The sequence below is a fragment of the Chelonoidis abingdonii genome, chromosome 3 (genome assembly GCF_003597395.2).
Source record: "Chelonoidis abingdonii isolate Lonesome George chromosome 3, CheloAbing_2.0, whole genome shotgun sequence".
Lineage (NCBI taxonomy): Eukaryota > Metazoa > Chordata > Testudines > Testudinidae > Chelonoidis > Chelonoidis abingdonii.
Genome location: NC_133771.1, coordinates 72,330,335 through 72,345,022, shown reverse-complemented (window position 1 = coordinate 72,345,022; position 14,688 = coordinate 72,330,335). Strand labels below are relative to the sequence as shown.

Here is a 14,688-nt window from a genome sequence, read left to right as displayed (position 1 = left end):
TAGATATTAGAATTAGTTGTACGTTCTTAGTATAGTTAGCTTGGTACTAGTTAGTGGGGTTTGGGGCGTAGCCCCTTCCCCGCACCCGGTGCCAGTGCTCATGCCCAGCTCATCGGGCTTCAAACCGTGCTCGGCCTGTCACAGGCCGATGCCGACAGGAGACCCACACGACTCCTGTTTGAAATGCCTCAGAGAATCGCACTTAACAGCTAAGTGCTCTATTTGCAAGGCTTTCAAGCCGCGAACTAAAAAGGAGCAGGACATCAGACTGAAACAGCTCCTCATGGAGGCGGCCTTGACACCATCACCTTCGGAACTGAGCGCCAGTCAGTTGGTGAACAGAGGCACCCCCACGGCACCGGATCGCGCCAGTATGCCTAAAGACTCTCGGCACCGGCCGGCACCGGCACCAAAGTCGGCTCCGCGTCGCTCCCTCTCTCCGAGGTCGAAGAAGGCCAAGACTCCTGCTGCTTTGGCAACGCCCATGCCGCAGCCAGAGAGTGTGCCCAGATCGGACCACCTGGCGCCCATACCCGCCGCGGCACCGACTAAATCGGCACAGTTGATTCCGGTCCCACAAGCGCTGTCGAGTCTGGCACCTGATAGCTCCCTGGCGCGTACCGCAGTAGAGCTTACCATGCCATCCACACCAGAGGCGTTTTCGGCGGCGAGAGACTTAATCGCCCTAACGGATTCGACACTGCCCCTACCCCCGGCACCGCCAGTGCGGGTAATCCAATCTCTGGGCAAGCCGACCCTGACTACACCGTCGTCTGTCGACTCAGCGGACCGGCACCACTCAAGATCGCAGTCCCGCAGATGCTCCCAGTCGAGACGACGCTCTCGCTCTCAACGCCACTCGCAGTCCCAGCACCGTTCTCCTACATGGCACCGGTCAGACTCGCGGCACTGGTTGGACTCATGCTCTCCACCTCACTATTTGCGGCACCACTCTAGTTCCCGGCACCGATCCAGGCACCATACCTCTCGGAGCCGCTCACGCTGCAGGGACTCAAGATCCCAGTCGACCTCCCAGCACCGGTCTGGTCGCAGGTCCCGGTCTCAATCACGGTACCGTTCTGAATACCGGCACCGGTCCCCGTTAAAGAGGGGAGTGAGGTCCATCGGAACCTCAGCCCAAGCTTTCTCTGCTCCTCCATGGCCATCCAGGCAGACATCAGTGTCCTCCCACGTGGACAGTTATTACGACCAGGACCGAGATACGGAGGTGCCTACCGGGGTCTTCCAGGAGGTCCGGTCTCGGGACACGGGACCTCAACAGTGGTCCTTAAACACGGCCCCCAAAGCACCTTGGGGCCTAAGTCTTACCTTTTGAAGTGCATGAGACGACTACAGTTCAGGACAGGAACCTTCTCCTCCCTTCTCCACCAATCTCTCCTACTCCTCCGCCTTGGTCCCAACTGACCCTAGTATACTGGTCCTATGCACGGTAAACAGGAACACCTCCAATTTTTCAACCCGCCCTTCCCACCCCCAGCCAGTCCCTCTTCAGGGACCCTCTCACGGCCAAGTCCTCTTACAAGAGTGCAGTCTCTCTTCGCCCGCAGGGAGCAATAGAGGAGGTACACCAGGTGAGAAGGGAAAAGGGTTTTACTCCCACTACTTTCTGATCCCCAGGTCCAAGGGAGGCCTCAGGCCTATCCTAGACCTGCGAGGCCTCAACAAGTTCAATGGTCAAGTTGAAGTTCCGCATGGTCTCCCTGGGGACTATTATCCCATCCTTGGATCCTGGAGACTGGTATGCCGCCCTCGACATGAAGGACGCATACTTCCACATCGCCATCTTCCCTCTACACAGGAGGTATCTTCACTTTGTAGCCAATCACCAGCACTTCCAATTCACTGTCCTCCCCTGCCTCAAAGGTGTTTACGAAGTGTATGGCCGTCATCGCCGCCCACCTCCGCCGGCAGCAGATACATGTATTCCTGTATCTGGACGACTGGCTCATCAAGGGAACCTCCCAGACTCAGGTCAAACAGCACGTAGACATAATCACGGACCTATTCTCACGTTTGGGGCTGCTCCTCAATGCGGAAAAGTCTGCTCTGGTCCCCACACAAAGGCTGGACTTCATAGGGGCAACCCTGGACTCCACTCGAGCCAGAGCCTCCCTACCTCAGCCACGTTTCCAGGCGATCACAGCGATCATTCAAGGTCTGCAGATCTCCCCAACCACCTCCGCTCGCACGTGTCTCGGCCTACCGGGCCACATGGCCGCATGTACTTATGTGACCAAATATGCCAGGCTCTGCCTCCAGCCCCTTCAAACGTGGCTCAATTCGGTCTACCATCCGGGCAGGGACCCAACAGACGTTCTGGTGACCATTCCCCCGAGCACCTTACGCTCCTTCGGCTGGTGGCTAACTCCCTCCCTAGTGTGTGCAGGGCTACCATTCCATCCACCACAGCCCTCGCTCTCCCTGACGACAGATGCGTCATCTCTCGGTTGGGGGGCTCACCTTGGTCACCTTCGCACCCAGGGCCTTTGGTCTTCGCAGGAGCTGACGCTCCACATAAACGTCCGAGACCTGAGAGCAGTCCGCCTCACGTGCCAGGCATTCCAACAACATCTTCAAAGCAGTTGTGTCTCAGTGTTTACAGACAACACAACGGCCATGTATTATATCAACAAACAGGGAGGGACTCGCTCTTCTCCCCTGTGTCAAGAGACAATTCGACTCTGGGACTTCTGCATAGCCTACTCAATAGACCTGGCGTCCTTTCTCCCAGGGTTTCGGAACACTCTGGCAGATCAGCTGAGCAGATCCTTCCTCTGTCACGAATCGTCGATAAGACCAGACATTATTCATTCAATCTTCCAGAGTTGGGGTTTTCCACTCATAGACCTGTTCGCCTCTCGCACGAACAGGAAATGCCAAGCGTTCTGCTCCTTCCAGGGTCTTTCACCGGGATCAGTCACGGACGCATTCCTCATATCGTGGAGGCACCACCTGCTTTATGCCTTCCCACTGTTCCCTCTGGTTCACAGGGTCCTCATAAAACTCCGCAGGGACAGAGCGCATCTAATCCTGATTGCGCCAGCGTGGCCCAGACAACACTGGTACACCACACTGATCAACCTGTCTATCACCAGCCCAGTCATCCTGCCACTCCTTCCAGACCTCATAATGCAGGACCACGGCAATCTTCGCCACTTGGACCTGCAGGCCCTGCACCTTACGGCATGGCTCCTGCATGGCTGAACAGATCGGAGTTACGCTGTTCCGGTCCAGTACAGCACATTCTCCCAAGTAGCAGAAAGCCTTTCACTCGGTCAATGTATCCGGCCAAGTGGAAACGTTTCTCCTGCTGGTGTACAACGCAGAATGTTACTCCTTCTGAGGTCTCGATCCCCACTGTTTTGGACTGCCTCTGGTCTCTCAAGCAACAGGGCCTGGCGATATCTTCTCTGAGGGTGCACTTGGTGGCTATCTCCACATTCCATCCTGGAGAAAGTGGCCACTCCGTGTTTTCCCACCCCTTAGTCACTAGATTTCTTAAGGGCCTGGGCCTCTTACCCCACAGTTACGTGCCCTGCCCCATCTGGGACCTCAACTTAGTCCTAAGCAGACTTATGACCGCCATTTGAGCACATTGGCGACTTGCTCACTCCTTTACCTGTCGTGGAAGTCAGTCTTCCTAGTGGCCATTACATCGGCCAGAAGAGTCTCTGAACTTCGAGTGCTTACGGTGGACCCAATGTCTACTGTATTCCGGACAAGATACAAGTTGCGACCTCATCGGCATTCCTCCTAAGGTAATGTCGGCCTTCCATACCAACCAGGACATTTTCCTCCTGCTCTTCTTTCCAAAGCCTCACTCCTCTTGGCAGGGAGCAGCAGTTACCACTCCTTAGATGTCTGTAGGGCGCTCGCTTTTTATATCGAGCAGACAAAGTCCTTCCGGAGAAATCCCCCAGCTATTCGTGGCAGTCGCTGAACGGATGAAAGGTCTACAGGTCTCCTCCCAGAGGATCTCTCCTCTTGGGTCGGTGTGCATATGCACATGCTATGACCTGGCTCATGTCTCTTTGGGCCATCTCACTGCGGCATTCTACCAGAGCTCAGCTTCATCAGTCGCCTTCCTGGCCCAGTGCCTATCGAGGAGATATGTCGCCGCAGCGACCTGGTCATCGGTCCACACCTTTGCTTCACGCTATGCTCTGGTCCAAACAGTCTAGAGATGATGCAAGCCTTGGCTTAGCAGTTCTGCACGGCATGCCACATCTCACTCCGACCCCTCCGCCTAGGTAAGGCTTGGGAATCACTAACTGGAATGGATATGAGCAATCACTCAAAGAAAAAAAGACGGTTACTCACCTTTGTAACTGTTGTTCTTCGAGATTGTTGCTTTATCCATTCCACCCACCCTCCTTCCCCACTGTCAGGTAGCTGGCAAAAGGAACTGAGGGTGCTGGTGTAGCTGGATATATCCGGTGCCATAGTGGCGCCACTCCAGGGGGCGCCCTGCCAACCCACCGAGTGTTGCTAGGGTAAAAAGTCTTCCGACGAACGTGCACACGGCGCGCACACACCTAACTGGAATGGATATGAGCAACACATCTCGAAGAACAACAGTTACAAAGGTGAGTAACCGTCTTTTTCTCAAACAGGGGTTGCCGCTTGTGTAGGGAAAACCCCTGGCAGGCCGGGCTGGTGTGTTTACCTGCCCTGTCGGCGGGTCCGGCCGATCATGGCTCCCACTGGCTGTGGATCGCTGCACCAGCAGCTCCCATTGGCCCAGAGCAGTGATCCACAGCCAGTGGGAGCCGCAATCAGCCGGACCTTGTTTGAGAACCCTGCGGTAAGTCTTCGGTTATATTAAGGGCTGTTACAAACAAGATGGTGATCAGCTGTTCTCCATGTCCACTGAAGGTCGGACAAGAAGAAAGGGGCTTAATCTGCAGCAAGGGAGATTTAGGTTAGATGTTAGGGAAAAACTTTCTAACATAAGGATAGTTACACACTGGAACAGGTTACTAAAGGAGGTTTTGGAATTCCTGTCATTGGAGGTTTTTAAGAAGAGGTTAGATCACCACCTGTCAGGGATGATCTAGGTTTACTTGGTTCTGCCTCAGCTCAGGGGACTAGATAATCTCTCAAAGTCCCTTCCAGCCCTACATATCTATGATTACTATCCTAACTTTTCAGATTTAAAATTTGTTTTATCACAACATTGCATGTGTAAAGCAGGTGCCATGTAACTCATTGGAAAGCCATCTGCCTATCTTAGGGTACTTATCTGTCCCCTGCTATCATCATATTGGAGTGCCTCATGATCTTTAATGTATTTATCTTCACAACACCCCTGTGTGATAGGAACCAGCTTTCCTATTTTACAAATGGGGACCTAAGGTACGGAGAGGCTAAGTGATCTGCCCAGTGTCGTACAGAAAGACTTGGGTGCTGTGAGGAGTTTAACGCTGTTTTTTTGAATCCCATCTTAGTGCCCTAACCACTGGACAGTCGTTCCTGTCTTAGAAATCTTGTTCCTTGATTGTGAGCCACAGCTTTGTACTGGTCTGTCAGTGAAAATTTGACATGAGTCTGCTTTTCAGAATACAAAGGATGGGGACCAGAAAAAGCTAGAAATTTCCCTTTTCCATTAGGATGCTTCCATTTCTAGTCCTGGATTAGTCAGGACATATCACATCTTAGGACTTGGCTACACTGGCACTTTACAGCGCTGCAACTTTCGCGCTCAGGGGTGTGAAAAAAAAATACCCCCCTGAGCGCTGCAAGATACAGCACTGTAAAGCCTCAGTGTAATCAGTGCAGCAGCGCTGGGAGTGCGGCTCCCAGCACTGCACACTGCACCCGTAGAGGATGTGGTTTACATGCAGCGCTGGGAGAGCTCTCTCCCAGTGCTGGTGCTCCGACCACACTCACACTTCAAAGCGCTGCCGCGGCAGCGCTTTGAAATTTCAAGTGTAGCCATACCCTTAAACCTCTTGCTGCTCTGGGAACGAGTAGTGCTTGTGCTGCGCTTCAGAATAACTTGTGGGGGAGGACAGATGGGAAAAACCTTTAGTTGGAGTCGATTGCAATGGATTAATGGGCAGGGTGCAGGTGGGATACAGTAGTCAAAAGTGCATGATATATGCAATTTATCACATGGCTCTGTGTATGGATATCACTACAACATATGTGGGGGCAGGGAGGAAGTGTGCATGTACACATGTGAGGGTACGTATTCCTTATATATAATATGTGTGTGATGTATATGTATAATACGATCCAGGAAATAACTATAATTCATTCCCAAAGAAAAACAGAATAAAATTATGTGCCAGACTAGGGCTCTGTATGACTTAACAGCAGTTGAATATGAATGTGAACCTATTCCCTGTATGCTGCAATTCATATTCACTGAAACCAGAAATAATGCAATTCCTCTGACTGGGGAGAACCCATGTGCACTAGAAATTCAAAATCTTCCATTATTTGTGAAATAGCAACTAGATAAATGGTGGTTAGCATAGATTTGAGGAAACGTTAGCCAGGTTGCCTTGGGGGAAAAGTTCTTATCTGAATTTTCATATAACATTTAAATATAACACACAGCATACAAGTTTGCCTCCCAAAACACTGTTCAAATTAAATGCACCAGGGTTAGAAGAATCATACTTTCATTTGTATCTTCTTGTTGCAATGCATTATGTTAACAGAGAACTATGAATTCATTCATTGACAGATTAACAGTGTGTATGCTAATGTATATTTTTACATCTTTTAAATGTCCTGTTCATAGCCCTTTAAGTCACTCAGTCTAAGTAATGTTTAGTTCAGCCTGTAATACAAACTATAAAAGCAACACAGAGCAGACAGCATTAATTATTGGAAGTAGCATAATGGCTGACCTGATAAAAGATTAACTGGTGCTTTACAGTATTTATTTATGGACATTAGAGCTGTCAGGTTATCTAACTACACTTGAAAGGCTTGGGACAATAGCTGTACTGATGGTAATGATGTCAATTTCCCTGTTGTTGTTTTTTGCAGGTCACTGCCAGAGGATTTGGTCCATTGTTACAGTTTGCCTACACTGCTAAGCTGTTACTCAGCAGAGAAAACATCCAGGAAGTCATCCACTGTGCTGAATTCCTGCGCATGCACAACCTGGAGGACTCCTGCTTCAGCTTCCTTCAGACTCAGCTGCTGAACAATGAAGATGGCCTGTTCCTGTGCAAAAAGGATACCACCTGCCAGAGAATGCACGATGAAGAGAACTCTGATGGAGAAGAGGAGGAAACTATGGAATCAGAGACTTCAAAGATATCCTGCCCAAGGGAAAGAATGTATCAGGAACCCTTTAACTTTGAATCCACTGGTTCTGGAGCAGACAAGGAAGAAGGGATGCTGCCTGACTCTGACATGCTGAGAGATAGCAAGGACAGTTTGGACAAAGATGCAGTAACACGGTACCCAAGATATAAGAAATATCAGCTTGCTTGTACCAAGAATGTCCACAACACATCACACATCAGTACCTCAGGTTTTGCAAGCACATTCAGTGAAGAGAGTTCTGGAAATGGCCTCAAATCAAGACTTGCTGTGGGGCAGATAAAAAGTGAGCCTCAGAATGAGGAAAACGATGAAGAAAGCATCACGCTTTGCCTGTCTGGAGATGAACCTGACATTAGGGATAAAGAAGGGGATGTCGAAATGGACAGAAAACAGCCAAGTCCCCCTTGTATTGACAGGTCTAAAAGTGTGTCCTCTCCTTCCTGCTTAAGGTCTTTCTTCAACAGAACAAAAAGCGTAGATTTGGTTGGCTTCCCCAGTACTTCCCAACAGCACTTTGCCAGGAGTCCAGCATGCCCTTTTGACAAAGGGACAACTCAGGGTGACCAGAAAACTGACTACAGCCCTTTCACAGGGAATTATGGACAGTCTCATGCCATTCAGAAGGATACTTCCAACTTCACAATGGGATCGCCACTCAGAGGGCCTGGTTTTGAAGCACTCTGTAAACAGGAAGGTGAACTGGACAGGAGGAGTGTTATATTCTCTTCAAATGCTTGTGACCAAGTAAACACTTCAGTGCATTCATATTCTGGTGTGAGCAGCTTGGACAAAGACCTCACTGAGACTGTGCCAAAGGGTCTGTGGGCTGGAGGCAGCCAATCCCTTCCTAGTTCACAGACCTATTCCCACAGTGGACTGACAGCTGATCACTTGCCAGGAAGGATGCGGCCTAACACCAGCTGCCCGGTGCCAATTAAAGTTTGCCCTCGCTCTCCTCCTTTGGAAACCAGAACCAGGACCTCTAGCTCATGTTCCTCCTACTCATATGCAGAGGATGGCAGTGTTGGTTCTCCCTGTAGCCTCCCTCTGTGTGAGTTTTCATCTTCCCCCTGTTCCCAAGGAGCTCGATTCCTGGCCCCTGAACATCAGGAGCCAGGCATGATGGGAGATGGAATGTACAACCAAGTCAGACCCCAGATTAAATGTGAGCCATCCTATGGAACAAACTCCAGTGATGAGTCTGGGTCGTTCTCAGAAGCAGACAGTGAATCATGTCCTGTGCAAGACAGAGGACATGAGGTAGGGAATTAAGATAAGTACACATATAACAGTCATTGTGACCCATTGAATCAGTTCTTTATTCTCTTAAATAACTTTTGGCATTTGCCCAGCACTTTCTGATTTACAGAGGCAAAGGGTATTCATCTCCTCATCAGCTGAATCTGCATGGTTAACAGAGGAGAGATCATGAATAGCTGTGTTGAGCTCCTAGAGACTTGGCACATACTGAAATTTTAATATTAAACAAGCAGTAGCAAGCAGCTGAATGATGAGAGTAAATTTATGTTCATAGAAATGCTGCCACCTTTCTTTTTCCTTCTCGCACCTAGCCAAAAATATATCTATTGTAAGGAATTAAAGTATATTTTCACCCTTAAACTGTACTGTTTCCTCCAGCTTGGTTTATAGAGTGTAATATTATGGTAGCACTTACAGGGCCCAAGATTATAGCCTTGTAAAGGTAGACACAGCATTGTATAAACAGAGTCTCTGCTCCAAATCACTTGCAATCTGTATGAGACAAACAAAGGGTGGGAGGGGAAACAGTGCAACAAAGAGGTGAAATAACTAACCTAAAGTTATACAGCTGGTTAGTGACAGAGCTAGGAATAGAACCTCCCAGTCTCATGGCCTATCCTCTAAACCAGTGGTGGGTAACCTGCGGCCCATCAGGGTTATCTAATTGCGGGCCATGAGACCTTTTGCTAACGTTAACTGTCAGCAGGCATGGCCGTCAGCAGTTACCAGTGGTCACAATTTGCCGCTGCCGGCCAATAGGAGCTGTCGGAAGCAGCGGGTCTGCAGGGATGTGCTGGCCATCACTTCCCGCAGCTCCCATTGGTCGGGAATGGTGAACCGCGGCCACTGGGAGTTGCAGGGGGCAGTGCCTGCAGATGGTCAATGTCAGCAAAATGTCTCATGCCCCGCAGACCATAGTTGCCCACCACTGTTCTAACAGTGCAGCCTCCCTGTGTGTTGTCCTTATTTGCAACCAGTGGGCTTTGCCTCTCATCAAATTGATTATTTGGATTGTACTTCCTGCCTAGGAACACACTTTCCTCGTTACTGGAGAACTCTAGCAGACAATTGCATAAAACATAGAGGATTGTTATCCATGAATTTACAGGAACAATTGAGAGAAGCAGGGAAAGTGTATGGGACTGAGAAACAAGCTGTGAGTTTTCATGCAGCACTGACAAATGAGGTTCTTCCATCACTGAGAGAGAAATAGGTCATTTACAAAGGCAAAAAGGCCAGGTATAAATGCTGTGGTGGCATCTCACTAACTAGGCATGAGTATTTCAGTGTAAATGTATGAGCTTGCAGAATGAAGGTGCAGTGCATAGCTTGAGAGCTGAAAAGAGAATGGGTGTTTGTACAGAATTCCAGTAGGGAATTGAGATGAGTGTACTGGAGTAATTTCTGTATGGAACTGCACATCTGCTGTCCTGGGTCAGAACAATAAAATGTTGCCTTGAGAGCTGCTGTTCTAGCGTGGAAAGCAGGTAAGTTCATTGCCTGGTTAGCATATGTTGTGAGAGCCTAGGATAGAACTGCCTGGAGTCAGGCCCATAAGGGTGAAAGGAGAAAGAGAGGGACACAAAAAAAAAACATTATTTTATTTTAAGGCCCACTTGTAGAAAGTCGTTTACTTTTTCAAAACTTCAACCAATTGCTGCTATGTATTGTTATTCCTGCCTTCTTCCTGAGGTGTGATTCGTAGAATCATAGAATATCAGGGTTGGAAAGGACCTCAGGAAGTCATCTAGTCCAACCCCCTGCTCAAAGTAGGATGAACTCCAACTAAATCATCCCAGCCAGGGCTTTATCAAGCCGAACCTTAAAAATCTCTAAGTATGGTGATTTCACTACCTGCCTAGGTAACCCTTTCCAGGGCTTTACCACCCTCCTAGTGAAATAGTGTTTCCTAATATCCAACCTAGACCACCCCGGTGCAACTTGAGACCATTTCTTCTTGTTCTGTCACCTGCCACCACTGAGAACAGCCTAGCTCCATCCTCTTTGAAACCCCCTTTCAGGTAGTTGAAGGCTGCTATCAAATTCCCCCTCACTCTTCTCTTCTGCAAACTAAATAAGCCTATTTCCCTCAGCTTCTCCTCATAAGTCATGTGCCCCAGCCCCCTATTCATTTTTGTTGCCCTCCACTGGACTCTTTCCAATTTGTCCACATCCTTTCTGTAGTGGGGGACCCAAAATAAGATGTGTGGCCTCACCAGTGCCGAATAGAGGGGAATAATCATTTCCGTCAATCTGCTGGCAGTGCTCCTACTAATCCAGCCCAATATGCTGTTAGCCTTCGTGGCAACAAGGGCACACTATTGACTCATATCCAGATTTTCATCCACTGTAATCCCCAGGTCCTTTTCTGCAGAACTACTGCGTAGCCAGTCGTCCCCAGCCTGTAGCAGTGCATGGGATTCTTCCATCCTTAAGTGTAGGACTCTGCACTTGTCCTTGTTGAACCTCATCAGATTTCTTTTGGCCCATTCCTCCAATTTGTCTAGGTTACTCTGGACCCTATCCTTACCGTCCAGTGTGTCTACCTCTCCCCCCAGCTTAGTGTCATCCACAAACTTGATGAAGGTGCAATCCATCCTATCATCCAGATCATTAGTGAAGATGTTGAACAAAACTAGTCCCAGGACCGACCCCTGGGGCACTCTGCTTGATACCAGCTGCCAACTGGACATTGAGCCGTTGATCACTACCCGTTGAGCCCAACGATCTAGTCAGCTTTCTATCCACCTTATTGTCCATTCATCCAATCCATACTTCTTTAACTTGCTGGCAAGAATACTGTGGGAGACCAGATCAAAAGTCTTTGCTAACGTCAAAGTATATCACGTCCACCGCTTTTCCCATATCCACAGAGCTAGTTATCTCATCACAGAAGGCAATCAGGTTGGTCAGGCATGTTGACTGTTCCTGATCACCTTCCTCTCCTCCAAGTGCTTCAAAATGGATTCCTTGATGACCTGCTCTATGATTTTCCCAGGGACTGAAGTGAAACTGACCGGTCTATAGTTCCCGGATTCTCCTTCTTCCCTTTTTAAAAAATGGGCACTATATTTGCCTTTTTATAATCATCCGGGAACTCCCCCCGATCACCACAAGTTTTCAAAAATAATGGCCAATGGCTCTGCAATCACTTCAGCCAACTCCCTCATCACCCTCGGATGCATTAGATCCAGCCCCATGGACTTGTGCATGTCCAGCTTTTCTAAATAGTCTTTAACCTGTTCTTTCAGCACTGAGTGCTGCTCACCTCCTCCCCATACCGTGCTGCCCAGTGCAGCAGTCTGGGATCTGACCTTGTCTGTGAAGACGGAGGCAAACAAAGCATTGAATACCTCAGCTTTTTCTACATCATCTGTCACTAGGTTGCCTGCCCCATTCAGTAAGGGTCCCACATTTTCCCTGACCTTTTTCTTGTTGCTAACATACCTGTAGAAACCCTTCTTGTTACCCTTCACATCCCTTGCTAGCTGCAACTGTAATTGTGCTTTGGCCTGCCTGATTTCACTCCTGCATACTCGAACAATATTTTTATATTCCTCCCTAGTCATCTGTCCAAGTTTCCACTTCTTGTAAACTTCTTTTTTGTGTTTAAGCCCACCAAAGATTTCTCAGTTAAGCCAGCTGGTTGCCTGACATATTTACTATTCTTTCTGCACATTGGGGTGATTTGTTCCTGCACCCTCAATAAGGCTTCTTTAAAATACAGACAGCTGTCCTGGACTCCTTTCCCCCTCATGTTATTTTCCCAGGGGATCCTGCCCATCTTTTCCCTGAGGGAGTCAGAGTCTGCTTTTCTGAAGTCCAGGGTCCATATTCTGCTAATCTCCTTTCTTTCTTTTGTCAGGATCCTCATCCCGACCATCTCATGGTCACTGCTGCCCAGGTTGCCACCCACTTCTACTTCCTCTATCAATTCTTCCCTGTTTGTGAGCAATAGGTCAAGAGGAACATGGTCCCTAGTTGAATCCTCCAGCACTTACACCAGGAAGTTGTCCCCAACACTCTCCAACTTCCTGGATTGTCTCTGCACTGCTGTATTGCTCTCCCAGCTGATGTCAGAGTGATTGAAATCCCTGATGAGAACCAGAGCCTGTAATTTAGAAACTTCTGTTAATTGTCCAAAGAAAGCCTTGTCTACCTCATCCTCCTGGTCTGGTGGTCTGTAGCAGATGCCTACCATGACATCACCCTTGTTGCTCTCACCTCTAAACTTAACCCAAAGACTCTCAACAGGCTTTTCTCCAGTTCCATACTGGAGTTCTGAGCAATCATACTGCTCTCTTACATACAGTGCAATTCCTCCACCTTTTCTTCCCCACCTGTCCTTCCTGAACATTTTATACCCATCCATGGCAGTGCTGCAGTCATGTGAGTTACCGCACCAAATATCTCTTATTCCAATCACATAGTTCCTTGACTGTGCCAGGACTTCCAGTTTTTCCTGCTTGTTTTCCAGGCTTCTTGCGTTCATGTACAGGCATCTAAGATAAGTAGCTGATTGCCCTACTTTCTCAGTATAAATCAGGAGGCCTCCTCTGTTGCACCCTCCTCTTTGTTTCCTCCCTGTATCCCACTTCCCCACTTACCTCAGGTCTTAGGTCTCCATACACTGATGAACCTAGTTTAAAGCCCTCCTCACTATGTTAGCAAGCCTGTTTGCGAAGATGCTCTTCCCTCTTTTTGTTAGGTGGGTCCCATCTCTTCCCAGCAATCCTTTTTCCTAGAACAACATCTGATGGTCAAAGAATCCAAAGCCCTCTCTCTGACACCACCTGCGCAACCATGCATTTACTTCCACAATTCAATGGTACCTATCTGGGCCTTTTCCTTCAACAGGAAGGATGGATGAGAACACAACTTGCGCCTCAAACTCCTTTATCCTTCTTCCCAGATCCACGTGGTCTGCAGTGACCCACTCAAGGTCATTCTTGGCAGTGTCATTGATGCCCATATGGAGAAGTAGGAAGGGGTAGCGGTCTGAGGGCTTGGTCAGTCTCAGCAGACTCTCTGTCACATCCTAAATTCTAGCTGCAGGCAAGCAGCACACTTCTCGAGTTTCCCAGTCTGGATGGCAGATGAATGACTCTGTCCCCCTTAGGAGGTAGTCCCTGACCAACACCACCTGTCTCCTCCTCTTGGGAGTGGTGGTAATAGAACCCCCATCCCTAGGACAATGCATTCCATGCTTTCCAGTCTCCTTCTGATCCCTTCTCTGAGATGACTCTTCCAAGCCATTCTCCGCCATTGTACCTGTGCAGAGAGCCTGAAAAGGGTTTCTTATCTTTATCTGCATTGGGGGTACATGGGTTCTCCTATTTCTTTTTCTGGAGGTCACATGCTGCCAATTTTCCTCCCTGTTCTGCACTGCCCTCTGTGATTCTTCAGCATGCTGTACCTGCAGTACCAAACGCTGACTTCTATCCAGAAAGTCTTCATTTTCTCTGATACAATGCATGGTTGATACTTGGGTCTCTGGTCTTTTAACTTTCTCTTCCAATATGGAGACCAGCTTGCACTTTATACAGACAAATTCACTTCTGTCCTCTGGGAGAAAGACAAACAAGACATATCCTGTGCAGGGCACAACAGCTGATCACTCACTATCCATATTGTCTTCCTTCTAAGAGCATCTTCAGATGTTGTATTTACTGCTCACAGAAACCTGAAAGGCAAAAAACTCTCTGGGACCTTCCCACAGGCGAACTCCCAGGCAAACTCCCTCTGTTCACTTCTCTTCTATTCATCACTCATTCACGTCGCAACTGGTGCCTCCCAAAACAGCAAGCCATAAGCATTACATGGAGGAGATTGGAAGGGGTTGTTTTATGCTTGGCTCTAAATAAAGGGTGGTGTGAAGCTGAACAGGCCCAGGAGGCATCGTGACGTGGAGTCACCTTTTGTGGCAGTGAAGTAGTTTTGAAAGTGTGCATCTTTCTTCCTACATCTGTGATGGGAGCGGGAGTAGGTTGCAGTGGAGACAATTCATAGGTTCATAGACTCTAGGACTGGAAGGACCTCGAGAGGTCATCGAGTCCAGTCCCCTGCCCTCATGGCAGGACCAAATACTGTCTAGACCATCCCTGATAGACATTTATCTAA

The 14,688-nt window shown here is 48.7% G+C and overlaps 1 protein-coding gene and 1 long non-coding RNA gene across 5 annotated transcripts in view; one reads left to right on the top strand and one right to left on the bottom strand.

Moving 5' to 3' along the window:
* Positions 1 to 14,688, bottom strand: part of LOC142046567 (uncharacterized) — a 1,033,250-nt gene that overhangs the window by 473,887 nt on the left and 544,675 nt on the right. The gene's annotated exons all lie outside the window — the stretch shown is intronic.
* Positions 1 to 14,688, top strand: part of BACH2 (BACH transcriptional regulator 2) — a 296,392-nt gene that overhangs the window by 260,188 nt on the left and 21,516 nt on the right. For all 4 annotated transcript variants that reach the window (XM_075063833.1, XM_075063835.1, XM_075063834.1 and 1 more), the window contains one exon: positions 7,024 to 8,568. In XM_075063833.1, coding sequence (XP_074919934.1) covers positions 7,024 to 8,568 — 1,545 coding nt within the window. The remainder of the gene's footprint in view (positions 1 to 7,023; positions 8,569 to 14,688) is intronic.